This window comes from Cyprinodon tularosa, unplaced genomic scaffold (genome assembly GCF_016077235.1).
Source record: "Cyprinodon tularosa strain WSP-4 unplaced genomic scaffold, ASM1607723v1 ctg698, whole genome shotgun sequence".
Taxonomy (NCBI): domain Eukaryota; kingdom Metazoa; phylum Chordata; class Actinopteri; order Cyprinodontiformes; family Cyprinodontidae; genus Cyprinodon; species Cyprinodon tularosa.
The window spans coordinates 187,802-209,867 of NW_024039449.1; the positions used below are offsets into that span (position 1 = coordinate 187,802).

General features: G+C 42.4%; 1 protein-coding gene across 2 annotated transcripts; it reads right to left on the bottom strand.

The window, feature by feature from the left end:
• Positions 1 to 423: 423 nt before the first annotated feature.
• Positions 424 to 20,136, bottom strand: hmmr (hyaluronan-mediated motility receptor (RHAMM)). 2 transcript variants are annotated; one of them, XM_038268204.1, is made up of 20 exons: positions 19,961 to 20,136; positions 19,668 to 19,766; positions 19,495 to 19,577; positions 16,893 to 16,970; positions 16,547 to 16,735; positions 13,707 to 13,793; positions 13,495 to 13,606; positions 11,666 to 11,731; positions 11,508 to 11,581; positions 11,353 to 11,423; positions 10,909 to 11,276; positions 10,682 to 10,821; positions 10,349 to 10,584; positions 8,227 to 8,340; positions 7,910 to 8,110; positions 3,706 to 4,431; positions 3,554 to 3,626; positions 3,252 to 3,428; positions 787 to 937; positions 424 to 712 (listed from the first exon to the last, which is right to left on the bottom strand). In XM_038268204.1, exons 1-20 carry the CDS (start codon positions 20,004 to 20,006, stop codon positions 696 to 698), a joined length of 3,108 nt encoding a protein of 1,035 aa, XP_038124132.1. In that variant the 5' UTR covers positions 20,007 to 20,136; the 3' UTR covers positions 424 to 695. The 2 variants fall into 2 exon arrangements, with proteins under 2 accessions (XP_038124132.1, XP_038124131.1); XM_038268203.1 differs by having other exon boundaries at positions 19,495 to 19,580; positions 19,961 to 20,135.
• Positions 20,137 to 22,066: the final 1,930 nt, after the last annotated feature.

Genomic DNA, 22,066 nt, shown 5'->3' on the forward strand with positions numbered 1-22,066 from the left:
TCGGAGCTCGTCTGCCTGGCTGTGTGTTTCCTGGACGGGGCCGCCTTTTGCAGCTGCTTTTTCTATGTCGGCTTCTGTCTCCTTGAACCCCAGTGGGCCTCAGCAGATGGCCGCTCACACTGAGCCTGGTTCTGCTGCAGGTTTCTTCCTGTTCAAAGTGAGTTTTTCCTCTCCACTGTCGCTACAGGCATGCTTAGTGTAATAACTCCATAGAGCTTCAGTTTCTACTCTAGCTAAAAGCCAGATTTCTGCTTGATTTTGTATCCAAATTCTACACATGTAGGCCTGTTTATGGCACGACTCCATGAGAGTGGGGAGTACCAAGATGGCGGCAGAGGGGCTATCAGCAATCCAGTGAAAAAGCAGAGCTCAGTGGTAGAAACAGGCAAACTGAGGGTTGGTGCTTATCAGACTTCAAACTCATTGATGAAGGAAAAATTTAATCTCTTTATTTACAAAATGAGAATTTACAGCCACCACATTAGTAGAAGGTCATGTTAAATGTTTTTATCCGCTTATGTATAAAAGCCACCCAAACTATTTACACAATTTCTATAGGAACATTTATACACAGCTTCCAAGCCTTTAGTTAAAACTCTGAATTAAATTTATGAAAAACACATTTTTGATAAAACTGAAATATAAAACTAGTAAAAGCTTTTAGCGGTCCGCTCCTCTCGGCTGGAAGATCTCGGCTACTCCTTACGGTTTCCTATCAAAGAAACAAAATTATTAGAAAACTGTCCACAGCAGCAAACTGGAGTAAATAAGGCGATCAGATCTCACCGTCTCTAAGAGGCTCGTTGGTTTCGGTTTGAACGTTTTCCTTGTCATGATGAAAAGCCTTGCTGGGGTCGAACCTGCGACGTTGTTTCCCTCTCAGCTGATCCAAATCGCTCTTCTGGCGGCTCACGAGTGTGCGAAGCTTCGAAACTTCCTACAAACAGAAAAAAAAAAAAACATGAAGCCTACAAAATGACAATTATTCATTAAACCCTATCAAGGCGAACGCTGGTTCACATGTAATGCTACGTTCACACCGCAGACAGCAGGAGCAGCAAAAACATTATTTTTGATGCTCGTACAAGTTTAGTTCTGACGTGCAGCTGAAGCATCTTTGCTGCACAGTTGAAAAGTGTGTCTGACTTGCGGTGGGCGGAGCTACTCTATCCTTTCTTTGCCTGGAACAATGGCAGCTATATTTGCTGTGATCAATTGGTAAAAAGTAGTTTAATATGTTTTTAGTAACTTCCTCTGTGCAGTCAGTTCATCCAGATTACCATCCTGCCTTCAAAGATTATTTCTCTGTGGGAGCCGCTCAGACCCCCACATACCGGCGCTGCGCTGTCACTGGGAATCCCCAGCAGCAGCTGCCTGTGGCCTGGATGCATCTTGCCGGATTTCCACTACTTTTCGAGGTGGCTGGAAGTAGATGTTAGCGGGTTTTTTTACGTACGTAATCCAAACTGCAGGCACGAGGATAATAAAAGTGAAGATATTTTTTCGGCAGGTTTATACATTTTAAGTTAATTTTGGCGTTAATAAACTGTTTCAGAGGAGTGATTATAATGGCTGGGTAAAAAAAAAAAAAAAATCGATTTTGGATTGATTTTTTTTACATTCTAGGGAATAGGGGTGGAACGGTTCACAAAATCCACGGTTCGGTTCACGGTTTTTGGTTAATCCCATAAAAATTGGGAAAATCCCAAAAAATGTATGAAAAAATCTCCAAAAATTAATGAATTGTAATTATTTTTAATGATCCGTGGAAACCCTGGATCATTTCCGTATGTTTTGCTGCTTTGAATTTAATCATCTGGCGCATGCCCTCTACGATCTCCAAGGAACTCAGAGCGGAGCGGACGGGAGCCACAGCGGAGGCTGTAGGCTTTGCTTTGAGCAGCCGGTCTGGAGCGCAGCGGGGCGGAGCGCTGACGGAGTATGTGCGATTTCAGGGTTAGCATGACATGTTGGTCATGTTGCTGTTAGCATAAACAAAACGTGTTGCACAATGCTTGCACACTGTTGCACTTTTATACACAGCTTTCTTTCTGCCGTCATCGTAGGTCACTCTAAATGCAAAGTGGTCCCATACAGCAGACCTATAAAGTGCTGCTGGCGCGTCTTCCAACTCCTGTTCTTTCCCATTTTTTTTTCCTGCAACACCCGGCTACGCTGCTTCGCTTCTTCTTCTTGTTTACTACTGGTGGTTGGCTTTGGTCGCAGTACCGCCACCTTCTTCTCTGGAGTGTAAACGCTTTGGTTCATGCGCTGCTCCTTTTTCTCATAGGCTAACACAGCGAACCGAACGGTTCGGACGGTTTTCATAAACCATTCCATCCCTACTAGGGAATGATGCGTGTGACGTTCACATTGAAATGAGCAGGAAAGATGCACTCAAGATGAATTCAAGCCACACAGCTGCAAATCTAGCCGATAGGTTGACTGAAGACATTAACAAATGGGGGCTGACCAGCAAACACCCTGTAGCTGTTACAGACAAATATGGTTTGTTCAGTGATGATAATGCAGCTCATGTCTGCTGTGTCCCCTCTGCTCGCTCGAGTGAGGCTTCACTTTTTCACTTTTCACAAAAAGGTTTGCACTTTTGAGACGGTTTTGTTCACATATCAGGTTCAAACTGTCGGATTTACAAGTTTGCACTTTGTGTTTAATATGACAGGAAAAAATTAAATACATGAGCATGTTGAACCACTTTCATTATTGTAAAAACAGATTGAATCCAAATTAATCGATTCAGGACATTGGTGAAAATACGCAGCCTTAGTGATCATAGCGCTCTGCATCAGCAGTGCTGTGTCTGACTCCCTGCCAGCTCCCAGATTAGCTTCTCATTGGTCGATGTGGCGTCCAGCAGTTAAGGTTAAATTTTTTCGCGCCTCAGATGCTCAGAAGCTTGCGATGCGCTGCTCAAAACGCGCTGCGGGACCTTTAGCTGCGCCTTGATGCGCGTCAACCATTGACTTTGCATGTATACTAGCTGCGGCTGCCTCTGCTTGCGGTCTGAAAGTAGCAAAAGCAGCTCATATAAAGTCCTAATCAGACAATCATTTAACATCAACAAATGATAAACAGAAGCAGTTTAAACAGGAGTTAGACAGCTTAGCTGCTGCTAATGGAAAAGAAAAGTGTTCTAATATGTAAAACTGCAGTAAATCTTTTTTGTTTTAAATAACTGAAGAAAAAAAACAGTTTCCACAGTAAACTAGAGTGTAGCTCAACCACTGTACCTGTTTCAGGGAGATATTTTCATCCTTGAGCTTCATCACATGTTTGATCTTCTGCTTCTGGTTTTGGTGCCCCAGGAGGCGAGCGTAAGCGTCGGCTAATTTGTTTAATTCTACCTGGTTCGCCCCGTTCTCATTAAGCAGAGCATCTCGCTCGGCTGAAAACGCGTTTAGTTGCTCCTGCGGGAGAACATCCACACAAGTATCATTTAGTTTGACAAGTGAACATCTGTAGATACAGCAGTGAGGAAAGGAAACCTTATAGAAGCAGACAGAGAGACGCTCGGCGTTCATTTCCAGCTGACCTGAAAAGGCCCGACTTTGGAGATCAGTTCCTCGTATCGTTTCTTCCAGAGCTCCACCTCTGAACGCGGGAAGCTTCAAGATAAAATAATTAGTGACTCCAGAAGGTGTAAAAAGAGCACCACATCACAGAGAAATATTCACCACTGCTCACCTCTCCTCCTGCACTTCAGCTAGTCGTCTCTGGAGTTCCCGTCGCTGCTCCTCCATCTCCCACTGCAGGGTGACCTTCTCCTGAGTCAGAGCCTCCACCTGCTCCCTCAGAGCTCCTCCGTCCTCCTGCTTCCTGTCCAGCTCCTGCTGCAGAGCCTCCATCTTCTCCAGCATGTGGACTAATTGGGCCTTGAAGGCGGCGTTGTCCTGCTCAGAGTCATCCAGGCGAGACTGAAGCTGATCTCTGTCCCTCTCAGCTCTGCCTAACTCCTTCTCCAGCGCGTGGCTGAACTCCTTTTTCAGTTCCACGTCTGACAGCAGACTCCTCCGCTCCTCATCCACCTTGTGGAGCTCGGCCTGCAGCCCGAGCAGCTCTGACCTGACCTGCTGATGGTGGTTCCTCTCCACCTCCAAAGCTGCTCTCTCCTCCTGAAGGGCTGCTTGGATTTGAGCTTTCTCCTCCTGTTCTTCTTGGAGTCGCTTCATTATTTCCTCTTTTTGATGACCGAGCTCCTCCAGGAGTTTCTGGGCTTTTTCCCTCTCGTTTTGGATCTCAGCAGCGCTCAGATTCCTCTGTTCCTCCACACATCTCAGAGCCTTTTCCTTCTCGTTTTGCTGCATCTGGAGCTCCTTTTGAAGCAGGCCGATCTGCGCAGCATGACTGGCGTCTGCGGCTTTAATTTGCTCTTCTTGTTGCGCGAGGCGAGCTTGCACCTCAAGCAGCATCCTACGAGAGAAAGAATAAACCCTTTAACTCTAGAAATACCAAGATTTTAAAGGGAAATAACTTTATTTACATAAATCATATGTTGCTCTTGTTAACTGACTTCTGCTGTTTCTTTATTTCTTTTAATAAAATAAAAAATAACTATGGTTAATTTTCCCTCAATCTCCCACAACGCTCATTTTGACAGCTCTATTAGTTGCATTGTAAATTCTTTCTGCGGTTGATTGACATTCTGTACTGTTGCTTAGCAACCAACATTCTATCTAGAACTCTTTGGCCGTTTCTCAATCCGTGTAATTGTGCGTTCTCGTGTGATCGTGAAACGTCATCATCCTGAGCCCTAATACTGTTCCAATTCACGAGAAGAGCAGACTGAGAACAGACAAGATGTTGTTCTCACTCCTTTTTTTACCCAGCATGCATCAGAGCAGACTTGTCCGTCCTCCAGACTGACAGCTGTCCCAGCATGCACTGCTGCAGCAGCAGCTTCCAGGTTAGCGCTCACAGAGCTCAGAGTATTGAGTTAAAAGTTTTCTTTTCTGTTGCTGTTGTTCAATAAAAGTACGTTTTAAGGTAATTTGAGGCGAGAACATTAAAGGGATAGTTCGGTATTTTTGACATGAATCTGTATGGCATCCCGATCACCAGCGGCATGCAATCACACTGACTTACCCCTGGCAGCGTCCTGTGTCTCCCTCCGCCGCGGAGGGAGACATGGCTGTTGTTGGGCTCGCTGTCTGAATGACGGCGCGCACTGATACGAACAGAGAGAAAATAGGACCAATTGATAACGACGTGTGACTTTTTCCACTACAATGTTTTTGGGATGCGAAAATATCACTCTTTTGGACACATAATGTTTTGGGAAGAGAAAAGTTTTATTTCGCTGTTCCTAAAAACCTGCAGGACTACTTTCGGCTTGACCAAAACTGGACGATAACTCTGCTCACAGGACGCTGCCAGGGGTAAGTCAGTGTGATTGCATGCCGCTGGTGATCGGGATGCCATACAGATTCATGTCAAAAATACCGAACTATCCCTTTAAACTTTAAGCGTCACTATATGGAACATTTACTGATTCAATGCATAATTTGCATGCAGCAGCCCTCTCAGCATGGTCGTGTGTGAATGACCGCTGGATCTGATGGAGAGTTTTTTGTTTTATTTGGCAAAATATTAATTTGGTTTGTGTTTATCTGACTGACTTAACTATTATTCCTCCACTAAATGAAAAATGTTTGATTTTATTATCATCTAGAGAATTTTAATAACAGGGGGTGAAATGCAGCTCCAGACTAGCAGAGCGTGTGGTGATGTCATCAGTAAGCTTCTGTTCCAATTAACCCAGATTTATACTGTATGCTCCTGTTAACCCAGAGTCCAGACTTTACTGTGTTTCTCTCAAGAACAGACTTGGTGAGAACACGAGTCCGTACTCGCGTTGTTGTGAATCGAGAAACAGTCTTTGGCTAGTATGGAAAAATGGCTTTCAGAATAAATCTGAAAGAGAAACAGGCTTTAGAAATGCTTCAAAATATCGATGATAGCGATTCGGGCGAAAGGGAGAGACCTATGAGGGGGACCGGATAGGAAGCGACTGAGATTCTGACTGAGGATGATCGCCCACCCCCTGCAAAACTTAAACATCAGTAACCCATCAGACAATAGTGAAACCTTTGTCTGATGGGTCACTGATACACTCAGCAGCCTAAAAGCCAAACCAGAGCCCCAGGCTACTATATTCAGATGAAGGTTGCCGTGCCGACCACATGCAGGTTACCTGAAGAGCAGCTTTAGCAAGGGCATAGAAAACATCGCCAGGTGCTTCAGCGCTAACCTGACTCCGCCAGATGGATTTGCTCCGCATATCCATCTGGAAACCTTCCGTTGAAGTAATTTTGGGAAGGGGCGAAAATACTGGTTAGTTGATTGGCCTATGTTGGTGATAGACGGGCCAAATAAACCAATCAGATCAACGAAGCATATGACGTACTAACAGAGCGACGACGAAGAGGAGCCAATTGATAGATCAAACTCTTGCCGAAACCAGTCGGGAGAAGAGCAAAAACATCTTTTCCTCTGAGAAAAGCCTCCAGAGCAGTGTTTTGCTCTTCTTTCAGTGAAGAAATACTCTGTAATTCCCATAAAACTTGCTCGATAGCCACGCTAACGCTAGTTTCATCGGCTGAAGCCGCCATGTTCTTTAGACTGAATTGTCGCGCTTCTCGTTGCGTCACACCTCAACCCGCCTCAAAGCCAACGCTGATTGGACGTTCGTTTGGTGAACGGCTCAAAATTTTCTTTAACGGAGAGTCTCCAGACTGATCTGCGAGTGAAACCTTGGAAGCTCGCGAGATCACGATGGGCTCACGAGGCTACTTCAGCGCTGCACAAAAAAAACACTCATGTTTGTCACAAATGAAAAATTGAAAAATAAATTTCAAACTTCGAACCTGTGTGATAAAACAGTCTTATATATTTTACTGATTTATGTCCAATACAAATTTGGACCATAATAACAATAATAACGGCATACAATACAGCCTTTAAAAAACATATTAAACCTAATTTAAGGTCTAATTGACAGTTGCCTTTTGTATCTAATAGGGATGCACGATATAATCGGCCCCCTATTGGTATCGGCCTTAAAACTGAATATCGGACATCGGCCACCCCACCGATATTTAACCCGATATTTGATCAGCTTCTGAGTTTCTAAAGTCTAAAAAAAATAAAGAAAAATACTACTTATTCTTTTTCCTCAAAAACATCTTTTTTTACAGACTTAAAAACTTCTAAAGACGAGGGAAAAAATATTGATACATTAAAATATCCCAATATCTTCATATGCTGATATATTGCCATTTAAAAACACCATATCAATCTCTTTTACTAATGAAATATTGCTATATGTCATCGTTATGCTACGAAATCCCCGAAAATTCACAAAATTTTGCCATATTTTTATATGTTGATATATTGACGCGGTATCGATCTATTTTACTAACAAAATCTCACAAGAATTTGCAAAATATCACGAGAGTTTGTAACAGAACGATGAAATTTCACGAGATTCTGAAAGTAAAATAGATCGATACCGCGTTTTTAAAAATCAATTTGATATCAGGATATGAAAATATATTTGAGTTCATTATTTTTCAAAGTGTCAGAAATGGATAACAAAACTGCTATTTTCAATGACTACTTATTGTTGTCCAGCTTTAACATCGGTATCGATATCGGTTATCGGCTACATGAGTTTTAAAATATCGGCATATCGGATATCGGCCAAAATCCCAATATCGTGCATCCCTATTTCAAGACATTTTAATACCAATTAATGCCTTGATTTTATATTGAAGACTTCAAAGCCTTTTAAGACCGTTTAAGGATCTGTGGGAAGCCTGTAGTAGGATCAGAAAGTCCTAGTGTTAAAAACCTAAAAAGTCTTGAAAAGTCATTTTAGGTTTAAGAATACCTTGAACTCTCCTCCCTTGCTTTTGCTTCAGCCTCCAGTCTCTCCTGCTGCTCGTCGGTCCACCCCCTCACTCTATTGATCTCTTCCTCCTTCTGTTCAACCATTTTGTCCATGGCCTCCTTCAGCTGACAGGTCACTCTCCCCACCTCCGCCTCCAGTTCCCTCTGTCTTCCTTCAGCTTCCTTTAGAGCCTCTTTGGTGCTGAAAAAAGGAAGACGAGCATCGTGTGAAGCCGGGATACGGACAGAACTTAAAACTTCTAAAGGCAACATGAATCAAACAGACTTTAAAGCAGAAGAACTCCAGGAAATGCTCACCTTTGCAGCTCTGTGGCGATATCCTCCATCTGTTTCTGCGAGCTGTTATATGCCTCTTGGAGTTCACTCATGGCTGCGAGATGGAGGCTTTTCATCGCTGCTACATCACTGCTCCTAAAGGGAAACGGGTTGTAAAAAGAGCTAATTTAATCATGTTTTAGAGCTAGAATACAAACCGTAAAGCAGATCAATCATTTATGAAAGAAAAACCTTTAACACCAAGTGTATCATATCTGAAGCTTTTAAGAGACCTTCTGCATCGTTAGTGAGTTGGTTGTCTGATATAACATGATTCACGTAGTGAACAGAACATTCATAAAATACACAAAATACCAAATTTATCATATTAGTTTTAATTAGGGATGGAACGGTTTATTAAAACCGTTCCGTTCGACTGTCTCGGTTCGGTTTGCGTGCGTTTCGTTCGGTTCATGCGCTGCTCCTTTTTCTCATAGGCGGAGCTACTCTATCCTTTCTTTGCCTGTAACAATGGCAGCTATATTTGCTGTGATCAGTGGGGAAAAAGTTGTTTTAATATGTTTTTAAGTGACTAACTTAATTTCTGCACTCAGTTAATCCAGACTGATCTCAGACCCCCACATATCGCCAGTGCGCTGTCACTGGGAATCCCCAGCAACAGCAGCCTCAGGCCCGGTCGCATATTCACGGTTTTCGCTAGGGATGCACTATATAATCGGCCCCCTATCGGTATCGGCCTTAAAACTGAATATCGGACATCGGCCGCCCCACCGATATTTAACCCGATATTTGATCAGCTTCTGAGTTTCTAAAGTCTAAAAAATAAAAAATACTACTTCTTCTTCTTCCTCAAAAACTTCTTCTTTACAGACTTAAAAACTTCTAAAGACGAGGGAAAAAATATTGATTCATTAAAATATCCCAATATCTTCATATGCTGATATATTGCCATTTAAAAACACCATATCAATCTCTTTTACTAATGAAATATTGCTATATGTCATCGTTATGCTACGAAATCCCCCGAAAATTCACCAAATGTTGCCATATTTTTATATGATGATATATTGACGCGGTATCGATCTATTTTACTAACAAAATCTAACAAGAATTTGCAAAATTTCATGAGATTTTGAAAGTAAAATAGATCGATACCGCGTTTTAAAAAATCTATTTGATATCAGCATATGAAAATATATTTGAGTATATTATTTTTCAAAGCGTCAGAAATGGATAATAAAACTGCTATTTTCAATGACTACTTATTTTTGTCCAGCTTTAACATCAGTATCGATATCGGTTATCGGCTACATGAGTTTTAAGATATCGGATATCGGCCAAAATCCCAATATCGTGCATCCCTTATTTTCGCGGTATCCCAAACTGCAGACACCAGGATAATAAAATCTAACATATTCTGCTGGCAGGTTTCTACATTTTAAGTTAATTTAGGTGTTAATAAACTTTTTCAGAGGAGTGATCTTAGGTTTATTCAATGATGATTATAAAATTAATGTATGTGTGCTTATGAAACATTTGAGCAAGGAGATGCTCCACCCTGCCTTGTGATTCTGGTGGAGCATCCTGTCTTTATGAACTGATCAATTGTTCTGTCAGAACAAATACTGTTTTGTAACCATGTGTTATGTTCTGTTAATAAAAGACGGCTGCAGGAGGGGAGTCGGGGAAAGAGTTGGAAGTTAGGTTTGGCTCTTTCCGCTCCTGCAGAAGCTGTTGTTGAAAATCCCTTCCTGTGTATTCAGTCCTTCTTTTACAAACCTACATTTTTGAACCTAACAATAGCGCTCTGCATCAGCAGTGCTGTGTCCGTCTCCCTGCCAGCTCCTAGATCAGCTTCTCTGATTGGTTGATATGGCGTCCAGCAGCTAAAGTTACATTTTTCCAACTCCAGCAGCTGCTGCTTTTGCAGTGCCTCACGTGCGTCAGACGCTCATGAGGCGCCGCTTCAGCTGCTCAGAACTGCTGCGGTACCTTTTGCTGCGCCTTGATGTGCATCAACCATTGACTTTGCACGTAAACTAGCTGCTTCTGATTCTTGCGGTCTGAAAGTATTATTAAACGCTGAGCTGAACATTTCAGGCTAATTTTTTCGCCATATTCTGCCAGGCTTCCTTTGACCTACCCCTCCATCTGGGCCTTTGTCTCCTTCAGCTCTTTCTCCAGCTCCTCTTTTTCCCTCTGCAGGCACCGAAGAGCCACCTGCCTCTTCTCTGCCAGCTCCTGGCTCTTCTGCTCCTGCTCCTCCATGACGGCCAGCTCCCCCAGCACCTCCTCCATTTCCTCCTTAAGGTGTCTCATTCGCTCTTCAGAGCCTTCCCTCTCCTGCTCCAGCAGCGCAGTCAGCGAGTCCACCAGAGCCTGCAGACACCGACAGGAAGGACGTTTCCTAAATCTAGCGCTGTGCTCCAGCTTATTCTTTTAAAATAAACGATACTGAGGATTCATCTTTTCTAACCTTCTCTCTGACCCGTTCCTCGGTGAGCACCGCCTTCTCTTGCTCCAGCTGAGTCAGTCTGTCCCTTTCAGCCTGTTGTAAGAAGTTAAGCTCGTTCTGCAGCTCCTCTACTCTCCTGAGCAGTTCATCCTGAGTCTTAGCTAAAACCACACAAAGGTATTAGTGACACATGAATAATGAATCTTTAAATGACCTGATAAAACAGCAGAAGCTGCAGGTAAACGTACTTCTCTGCTCCTCTGAGATCAGACACTTCTGTTCCAGATGTGCCACCTTCTCCTGCAGCTCGCTCTCCGTTTTCCGGAGCACCTCCCTCAGCCTGGAGAGCTCTGCCTCTTTCTGACGGACGTCTGTCTGAGAGTCTTCAGCTTCCTGGCGGGCCGATTCCAGTTGCCTCTCTGTGTCGGCGACTGATTTCTGAGCAGCTTTCAGCTCCAGCTCTTGGTTTTCTAACCTTCTCTCCGCCTCCAGCAGAGCCGTCATGGATGCCTGTAGCTCCTGCTCAAAGTTATCGGCCTCCTCCTCTTTTTGTTTCATTAACTCTTGTGCGGTGTGCAGCTCTGCCGCTCTTTGTTCCACCTCCATTTCTAGAAGCCTGCAGAAAGCTGCGATAAGTGAACAGTAGATACCTGATAGCTAAGACTAGAAGGGGAAAAGTTGTAAACATTTACTTTATTTTCTCCCCTTGGTGTTCAGCAGGATTGTTCTCTTGCATCATCTCTTGAATCTTCAAGCGGAGATCCTATTTTGAAAAACACAAATGTCTTTATTTCTTTTACAAGTTTTTTTTTCCAGAAGTTTCCCCTTTTGCAGCTGTAGGTTCAACCTGAATCTGATCATTCGCTGCATCCAAGTATTCCTGGAGTAATCTGATTTCTCCCCTCAGCTCTAGGATCACACCTGAAAAACAGGAGAATAAAGAGTTAAAACTATTCGCCAACAGATCATTTTCTTTCAAGAAAAAGGAAAAACTAAAAATCTTACCATTTAACCTCTGGATTTCCATCTCCAGCTCTGCATTCTGGGTTTTTGTCACTTGATGGAGATCCTCTAAATAAAAAATAAAAAAAAACGTGTTTAAAGGTATAGAGGACGATCTTTTATTTCCGGGTGGATCATCTCATCATATCATCAGTCATTCTGGTGATATGTTTACGTTAGGCGGGTGTAGGTACCAGATCTGCTCGGGCCCCCAGCGTCTGTGTGTCGAGAGCATCTGTAGTGCTAGCATTTCTAATGAAAGATGAAGCCGTACCTGATTAATAATAAAGCTGGAAAAAATCCATTTATGGTGAACAAAGAAACTGTTAGATCTGGGTAGCACTGTGGCTAGCCGTGCTCTGTAGCTAACAGGTTAGCCTCTTTTAGCTTGGTCAGTTAGCCATATTAAGCTACACTACTTTTAACTTCATGTCATCGACCGTTCGTTTTCTAAAATTAAAATAAGTAAAATTACTGTTTTCTTTGTCTAAAATCTCTACAAAAGTCATTTTTTTAAAGATGTTCCATTTGTCTAGCCTCGTGAGACCATCCTGATCTCGCGAGCTTTCAAGGTTTCACTTGCAGATCAGTCTGGAGACTCTCCGTTGAAGAAAATTTGGAGCCGTTCACCAAACGAACGTCCAATCAGCGTTGGCTTTGAGGCGGGTTGAGGTGTGACGCAACGAGAAGCGCGACAGTTCAGTCTAAAGAACATGGAGGCTTCAGCCGATGAAACTAGCGTTAGCGTGGCTATCGAGCAAGTTTTATCGGAATTACAGAGTATTTCTTCACTGAAAGAAGAGCAAAACACTGCTCTGGAGGCTTTTCTCAGAGGAAAAGATGTTTTTGCTCTTCTCCCGACTGGTTTCGGCAAGAGTAGCCTGGCTTGTTGTGTTTTCGTCGTCGCTCTGTTAGTACGTCATATGCTTCGTTGATCTGATTGGTTTATTTGGCCCGTCTATCACCAACATAGGCCAATCAGCTAAACAGTATTTTCTCCCCTTCCCAAAATCACTTCTACGGAAGGTTTTCAGATGGATATGCGGAGCAAATCCATCTGGGGGAGTCAGGTTAGCATTTTTCCTCCTCTGACCAGAGATATTTTTTTTACCTTTTTTAAATGGCAGAGCTCAGTCTGTCTTAGAACACAGTACTTGACTTCAAGACTGAAAACGATTGTTTTCTACTTTCGGCTACTTTAGAACGCCGATGAAACGTAAAATAATAGCAAATATGAGTAACGATATGTTGAGACTCCAGAAGAGATCTGATTCTTAAGAAATGGGTGCAATACAGTTCGTCCGAGTGGAGTTGCCATATGATGATGTCATCAGAAAGGGCAAGGTCTCGAGCAGATCTGGTACCTACACCGTCCTACGTGCTCGTTCCGTTAGCTTCTTCTGCGCACTTTCAGGCATATTTCTGTGGTGAGCTTTGGATTCAGAGTCATTGAAGCTCACCTTTTTTTTTTTAAATGACCAATGACCAAGTTCTAATCTGCACATGATGCACCAACTCTCTCTAACTTGCATAAAAAAAGAAACACCACCTCCCATAGTCTAAAATCCAGGATAATTTATCCGACTCGCAGGCATCTGTGAACAACTATCGATATCAGGGAGACTCAGGATATCGGAGAACTGGGGGGGACTGGAGCGGGGCAGAGCGGAGAATGAGGGATTTCAGGGTTACTCTGATGGACTGAGACATGCAGTAGGTCTTCATATGAAAATCTAAGAACTGCTCACATGAAGAAGAACGGAAAAATATATGATGCTGTTCCTCCATAAAAAGCAAAATCTTTATCTCAACATTAGAAAGCTGCTTCTTACCCAGATCTTTATTCCTGTCCTGCAGAGAAGAGACCGTAGCTCTGGCCGCATTGAGCTCACTTTCCAACGCCTTCATTTGGCCTTCAGTGGTAACATGCAGAAGGCTTAACTCCTGGATAACAGAAAAAAAAAAAAAACTGAGTTCACAAACACAGTCGAAACAATTGAGAAACTTTTCCTGCTGTTAAAAACGATTAAAAAAGTGTTCATACCTTATTTTTAGCATCCAGGTTGTTCCGAGCCTCCATCAGCTCCATAGTGAGGGAATTTATCCTCTTCTTTGTAGAATCAGCAGAAACCTGAAGACAAAACGTTTCTCTTTAACACTAGAACTCCAAGGCCGTCGTTTGGACCGTTCTCACTTTAAAGTGAAAGCACAATGCCGCTGAAGGTTTTCAGTCATCCGCGCCATTTTTAAAAACCGAGGAACTACAACGGACGACTATAACGAAAGGTTAATCAGTCTTTTTTGCCAACTCCATTAACAGAACCTGTTCCTCTTCGATGTCTAGCAACTCTAGATCCAGTTCCATGACTGTGATATCTTGCAGAAGCACCATTGTTGTTTTGGAAGATAAACACTCCCGCCGCGGAAGTTCTCGTAACCACCTGCCAAAGTTCCTCCGAGTTCTCGATTAGGCGCCCCCTTGCACTTTGGAGGGAAACTGCTGTGCATTAGGGGTGGAACGGTTCGCAAAATCCACGGTTCAGTTCACGGTTTCATGGTCATGGTTTTCGGTTCGGTATATGTTTATTGATACACCGGAAAAAAAAAATTAAAAAAAACTTTAAATTATGAAAAATTAAAATTAATGAAATTAATTTAAAAAAAATCCCCAAAATTAATGAATTGTAATTATTTTTAATGATCCGCGGAAACCCTGGATCATTTCCGCATGTTTTGCTGCTTTAAATTTAATCATCTGGCGCATGCCCTCTACCATCTCCAAGGAACTCAGAGCGGAGCGGACGGGAGACACAGTGGAGGCTGTAGGCCAGGCATCCCCAAACTCGGTCCTCGAGGCCCCCTGTCCTGCAGGTTTTAGAGGTTTCCTTGCTCCAGCACAGCTGATTTTAATTGAAAGCTGATTAACAGGATTTTGGTCTACTGCAATCATTATAACCAGCTGTGCTGAAGCAGAGAAACCTCTAAAACCTGCAGGACAGGGGGCCTGGAGGACCGAGTTTGGGGATGCCTGCTTTAGGCTTTGCTTTGTGCAGGCGGTCTGGAGCGCAGCGGGGCGGAGCGCTGACGGAGAATGAGGGATTTCAGGGTTAGCATGACATGTTGGTCATGTTGCTGTTAGCATAAACAAAACGTGTTGCACAATGCTTGCACACTGTTGCACTTTTATCCACAGCTTTCTTTCCGCTGTCATCGTAGGTCACTCTAAATGCAAAGTGGTCCCATACAGCAGACCTATAAAGTGCTGCTGGCGCGTCTTCCAACTCCTGTTCTTTCCCACTCGCCATTCCCACACAATTCTCCACAACAACTGATTTATTTCTGCTACACCCGGCTACGCTGCTTCGCTTCTTGTTTACTACTGGTGGTTGGCTTTGGTCGCAGTACCGCCACCTTCTGCTCTGGAGTGTAAACGCTTCCCCTAAGAGAAAAAAGAGCAGCGCATGAACCGAACGCAACACACGCGAACCGAACGGTTCGGACGGTTTTCATAAACCGTTCCATCCCTACTGTGCATCCCTAGAAATTCCAGAGCTACGGGGCAGAATCATACCAGCTAAACTGCTCCGCGACCTTGGATCAGACTGCAGAAATCGGATCTGTCCTTTAGATGGTATGGGGCGTTGCAGGCTAACAAAAGAAGCCATCTATGGGTGGACCCCTTCGTCTGTTCCAATTTGCATATTTTCAAAACGAAATCAAGGCTTTGTTGGGCTACTGTATAAATCTGTGTATCATTCGTTCTTTCTATTTTCAATTGTCAATCAAAAAACAAAAAATTGACTGGTTATTTTGTTTTTTATGGTTAAACCAAAAACGAAAAAAGGATTTGTTTTTCATATATCAATTCTAAGCTCAGATCTAGAATACGAAATGGAAAAACGGACAGCAACGCAGAATTTGATTTTAATATTTAATCGGTACAGTTTACATGACCCGGAAGTTTGGTGGAGCTTTAGCTAAAAAAAACAATTGGCTTACCCCCATAGATATCCATAATAAAGGCTTTATTATGGATATCTATGCTTACCCCCACCACGTTCGATCAAGCTGCACCAGATAAGGCAGTCGGACCTATCAGCCATGGACAGTTACGGTCGAGGATCCAAGCGTGTGACTCTTAAGGAGGAGGACATGACAACGGAGAAAATCAGCAGGATTTTCCAGGTATAACTTTTTTCTTGAAACTTTTCTGTGCACTGTACTTTTAACTAGCAACAACAAACAGCGTTCTAGCGTCGCCATGGTAGCCACTTCATCACCCCACTGCCTCGCAAAGAGCTATTTCCGGGTCACGTAAACTGTACCGATTAAATATTAAAATCAAATTCTGCGTTTTTCCATTTCGTATTCTTGATCTGAGCTTAGAATTGATATATGAAAAACAAATCCTTTTTTCGTTTTTGGTTTAACCATAAAAAACAAAAAACAAAATAACCAGTCAATTTTTTATTTTTTGATTGACAATTGAAAATAGAAAGAACGAATGATACACGGATTTGTATAACACCTCAGCTGGAACTCAATGCTATTCCTGACATTTGGCAAAATGTTCTTTTGATTTGTGTTCATTATTATTCCCCCAAATACATGAAAGAAGTCATAATTTATTATTATCTAGAAGGTGAAATGCAGCTCCAGACGAGCTGAGCGTTTAGTGATGTCATCATTACGCTTCTGTTCCAATTGATCCAGATTTATTCAGCGCGCCCCCGTTCTCCCAGAGTCCACACTTTCCTGTGTTCTTCTCAAGGACAGACTTGGCGAGGACACGAGTCCGTACTCACGTTCTTGTGAATTGAGAAACGGCCCTAGTGTTAAAGTTTCTCATTACTCTGACAGTCAAACGCTGAAACAAAGTCACACCTTGTTTTTCAGAAAGTCGTTGACTCTCCTGAGCTCTGCTTGCTGCCTTTCCAGCGTGATGACGCTGGCAGACAGCCCGGTCTTCTCTCTGACAGCGGCGAGCAGCTTGGCCTCCGCCTTCTTCAGATCATCCTGCAGGATCAACAGACGCCGGTCCTGCTCTCCTCGCTGATGCACCAGGGACCGGATCTGAGAAACGGGTTCACATCGAGTTATCATTTAAACTGAGGGAATTACTGGTACGACAACAGTTTTAAAGGAACTGATCATTTCACAGAGGCTAAACATCTTCACACTCCAAAACACTTTAAACATTGTAATATAAATGTTTAAACCACAAGTTTACCTCCTTTTCCAAGAGATTCAGCTGCTTCCTTTCAAAGGTCATTCCTTTTCTCTCTTTCTTGGAACTCGACCCCTCAGCCTGGATATGATCACCAGATTAGACAACAACATCATGATGGGAACAGTTCAGCTTTACCACAAAAAGTACCTTTAACCCTTTATAGGGCAAGTTAGCGTTTTTTTATCCCTTGCATACCCCTTACAAATGGACTCCCCCTTCCATCAGTAAGGTCTAGAAGCACTAGATCTATATCCATCCATTCAGCAAAGATCCTGCTACATGGCTGTACATCTTATTTTGGCATTTGATCAATTAGATGAGCCCTTAAATGATATATTCCCTACTGTAAATTAATTTGAAAAATAAAAGTTAAAGGAGAATTCCGGTTTTTAAAACTTTTATCCCATTTTCTGTAGTGTCCAGGATGAAATCGAATGATCGACACCAAAATTTTGACAATTGGTCCTGTCTCTGCTTTTTGGCTCATGCAGAATCCCCCCCTGGCTGCTTCAGAATGGCTTCCATTGTGCATGTCCGATAATGTCCTTAAAACAACCTTAAGTGTTCTTTTTTTAAAATATGCTACTCACCGGGTCGTCAGCGCTGTTCAATGACGTTCCAAAAAAAGTTTCGTAAAGAAAAACCGTTCCTGTCTTGTTTTATTTAGCATTTTGTAAATCCCAGAACTATTTTTTCCGATACATCACAACCGCTTATAAACTTCCGCTTCCCGTTCGAATCTGAAGCGTTGCACACTCCAGACCACTAGTTGGCGACGGTATCCTCTACCGTCAAACTCAAAGTCCAATATGTCCTCCTCAAGAATCCACCTTTCGTATTCCATTTTCAGAGTTTTTTAAAGTGTTTAACAGAGACGTTAGCACCTCGACGTCGGAGTACACAGAGTGAAGCAAAAAGACTACAACTAAGTGTAAAGAGGCCCCATTTCCGTTTCCGGTGGCGGAGGGATAGTGACTATTCCAACAGAACTCAATGGGATTTACAAAATGCTAAATAAAACACTACAGGAACGTTTTTTCTTTACGAAACTTTTTTTGGAACGTCATTGAACAGCGCTGATGACCCGGTGAGTAGCATATTTTAAAAAAAGAACGTTTAAGGTTGTTTTAAGGACATTATCGGACATGCACAATGGAAGCCATTCTGAAGCAGCCAGGGGGGGATTCTGCATGAGCCAAATAGCAGAGACAGGACCAATCGTCAAAATTTTGGTGTCGATCATTCGATTTCATCCTGGACACTACAGAAAATGGGCTAAAAGTGTTAAAAACCGGAATTCTCCTTTAAGTCAAGAAAAAAAAAGGTAAAAAGCTAATTGAAAAGTTAAAAAGTAAAGTTAAAAAGCTAAAAAGCATAGTTAACAATTATATTTAGGTTTATAAACTAAAAACTGTAAGTGCCAGTATCAGCATTAAAGGAAAATTCCGCTCATATTCAAAATTCAAACTTCTGAAAGTTCTTTAAATATGAAATGATTCCATCCTGTTCAATAAATGATCAGTGTTTTTAATTCAGAGTAATTTTCATGTGAATGTGCTTTACTGGAGGCATCCATGTTTGTCAAAGAACACTACTGCCACCTACTGGTTTTTGACGTCACGGTGCGGTATCGGCTGTTGATCAAGTCCCAGTGTTGTATCTGGCGTTTGTCACAACGCGCTATTATCCAAGTCATCTTGAAAACATTCTTCTTCCAAATGTTGGCTACATATTACGGGTTTTTTCTCTGGCCAGAAGTTCGATGGCAAATCCTCCCTCTTCAAGTTGGCGATCCAACGACCAACCCGTCCGTGGAGGATCAGGAATAAGAAAGGTGGAATAACTCTTTTTTTTTCACTTTTACCCGATGTATTCCAGCATCCAGCTGCCATGAACGTGGGCATTGTCAGTTTGGAAGCGGCCATTTTTCCCCAAATATAGTAGCCCCTCCCTCCTGCCATCTTCCAGCAGTGACGTCACGGTGCGGTAAGCCTAGCGCCATTCTCCCCGCTTTACAAGCTAAATCAATGGGAACTACTAGACACATCTGCAATCAACAACAATTATTGAAGATTTCCAGATGACTTCACCATTGAAATTCACCAGAGCTATAGTGAAACTGACAATGCCCCAAGCATGGCAGCTGGATGCTGGAATACATCGGGTAAAAGTGAAAAAAAAAAGAGTTATTCCACCTTTCTGATTCCTGATCCTCCACGGACGGGTTGGTCGTTGGATCGCCAACTTGAAGAGGGAGGATTTGCCATCGAACTTCTGGCCAGAGAAAAAACCCGTAATATGTAGCCAACATTTGGAAGAAGAATGTTTTCAAGATGACTTGGATAATAGCGCGTTGTGACAAACACCAGATACAGCACTGGGACTTGATCAACAGCCAATACCGCACCGTGACGTCAAAAACCAGTAGGTGGCAGTAGTGTTCTCTGACAAACATGGATGCCTCCAGTAAAGCAAATTCACATGAAAATTACTCTAAATTAAAAACACTTATAATTTATTGAACAGTATGGAATAATACCATATTTAGAGTACTTTCAGAAGTGTGTATCCTGGATGTGACTTTCCCTTTAACTAAACCTACCAGTCCATCAGCTGATAAAGTCCTGCGGACAGGAGACATAGAGATGCTTCTGGAAGGAGATGGTGGCAGCAGAGCAGCTCCAGCTGCTGCAGGGAAACAAAGCAACAGGAATCAGAGGAGCCATGATGTTTCCCCACATAGTTCCACCATCTGTAGCTTCCTCTCATACATACCTGCCTGAACTGGCCTGAATCGGTCAGATTTATTAAAGGAAGCAGCTCCTTTAGCATCCTGTGGTTTGATCTCATAGGAGCCAGGAGGAGGGGCGCACCCTGCAAATGACAACACAGTTAGCTGCTCAACGCTTCGGACAGGAAAAGTCTCCATTTATCCTAACAAAGAGCGCACAGAGCAGTTAATGTTAATTAGCCGTTAGCTAAGTATTTAAGCTAAGCCACTTAGCATTAAATAGAACAAGAGGAAAAGTTGCCGCTGCTAGCATGCTAAGCTTTCTGCCGTTACCTACCTACGTGTTCGTTAAACCTCTTCAAAGGGGCTCTCGAAAAGGACATTTTATTCGACCCTGTCTCGATGCTTAGAGAAAGAAAAACCTCTAAGAGTTCTCCAAAGGTTTCAAAGCAGCCTCAGAACTCCCAAACAGTAATCGCTCCGCCGCCGATTTTCAAACCAACGTCTTATGTAAGACGCTGCCTTCTCGTCCAATAGCCGTGAAGCACCCGATGACGTAGGGTGGTCAACGACCAATCGGTGAAGACTGGAGAAGATCCCAACAGCCAATAGCGAAGAATAACAAGAAACGAACAGAATACGCTGATCTCTAGTTATTCAATGAATTCCTGATAGTTTATTGGAAGTTGAAGTGAAGCCACCGGCCGCCATATTGGTACTCCCTAGTTAGACCGGTCTCAATGTAAAAAGTCTTTGCGCTTCAGTATCGAAGAACGATGATTTTCTCATTTTATGGGGAGCTTAAAACTTTTAAAATAATAATAAATTAATCAATTTGACACGCACTGACTGTTTCATAGCATCAGTAGATTTCTTTAACTTATAATAAATAAATATGGCACATCACATTGCTACGGAAGAGGATTAGGGCCACTGGAAAAAAAAAGTCAACAGATTTTTGAATTTTAGTTCAGTTTAATATGAGAAAAAAGTCAGAATTCTGAGATTAAAGTCAGAATTTTGAGATTAAAGTCAGAATTCTGAGAAGAAAGTCAGAGTTCTGACTTTTTTTCCCATGTTAAATTGAAATAAAATTTTAAAATCAGTTAACTTTTTTTTTTCAGTGGCCCTAATCCTCTTTCGTACATTGCAAAGTCATTATAAAGTCAGTTAAATCATGTAATATAACATATTATACAAATCCATCACAACAAAATTAATGTGTTAATGTAGCATAAAATTACAGATGTGTCAAAAGTGCTAAATTAATTATGTACATGTAACATACATGTATTTATTACATTGACTTGGTAATTATATCTTACATACATTGTGCATGCATGATGCTATATAGTTTTATGCCCTCTGTACATTAGACTTTAAAAAAGTTTGCGTTGCTTTTTTCCGTCAATATAACATGCAATTTATTTCAACACATGACTTTTTCAAATGAGAAATATACCAAACACTACAAAAACAACAGCGTCATCCAGTTAATAAAAAATGACTACACTGACATTTCACAGTGAATTCATTTCTATTACCTCTACTTTCTATTTTCAAACGTTAGACACAATATCAATGTCTAACTCAGTCAATGTCTTCCAGTCAATCTGAGATAAACAGACTAATGTTACTCTACATACTATACTGTAGGATACATTGGTGTATATATGGATTCTCTTGGTTAGTACATCCACTCAGTGGCGCCTCCACGATTGTTTCATGGGGGGGCCAGATGGGGCCACTAAAAATCTTGGGGTGGCTACTGAAACTAAAAGCCATAATTTTAGGGCTTGAATCTACAATTTAGGTAAAGTGCATTTACAAATAAGAAAGACTTAAAGGGGAACGCCGTTTTTTTTTTTACGTTAGCCCCTTGACTTTACGTTATTACATCATGCTCTCTTAGTTAAAACAAAGTGGAACGTGTATGACGTCATCCATGCGCGCCGGCTACCGTTCATTCATCCTGTCCGCTGAACTGCAGCTAGTTTTCCTCACATGCCTGGAAGATGTCTAGTGCTGCTACCACAGATGATCTCGCTCTCCAAATGGAGTTGAACGATTCAGATTAGCTAGAATGAACAGAAGGGGTAGAGCGTAGCCGCCTGTGGCCCGGGCTGCCTGTCACTACTCCAGTCCGGCGCGCGGATGACGTCATACACACTCGCTTTGTTTTAAAAAATATAAAAAATCTAACGGCGGATGTCTGGGGGACAGTGATTGGCCTACATGTTCTGAATGCTGGCGTACCATAAATGATAAATGATGAACAGTTTAGTTTGTGCCTTCAAGTCGTTGCCCATAGGAAGACGTTACTTGGATACAGCAGCGTAGGAAGCGGGGGGGACGGGGGGGACATGTCCCCCCCAATATAAAAGCCAGGTGGATATGTCCCCCCCAAAAATTGTACCGCAAAATATTAGATTTTGACATTTTT

What these genes read in the sequence shown, in the direction of transcription:
- hmmr (XM_038268203.1), bottom strand. Translation starts at nt 20,006, where the DNA reads ATGTCCTTTTCGAGAGCCCCTTTGAAGAGGTTTAACGAACACGTAG. An exon ending in GATCTCAGAGGAGCAGAGAA is followed by an intron (nt 10,822 to 10,908) that starts GTACGTTTACCT and finishes GTGTGGTTTTAG; the next exon opens with CTAAGACTCAGGATGAACTG. An exon ending in AGGAACGGGTCAGAGAGAAG is followed by an intron (nt 10,585 to 10,681) that starts GTTAGAAAAGAT and finishes CGGTGTCTGCAG; the next exon opens with GCTCTGGTGGACTCGCTGAC.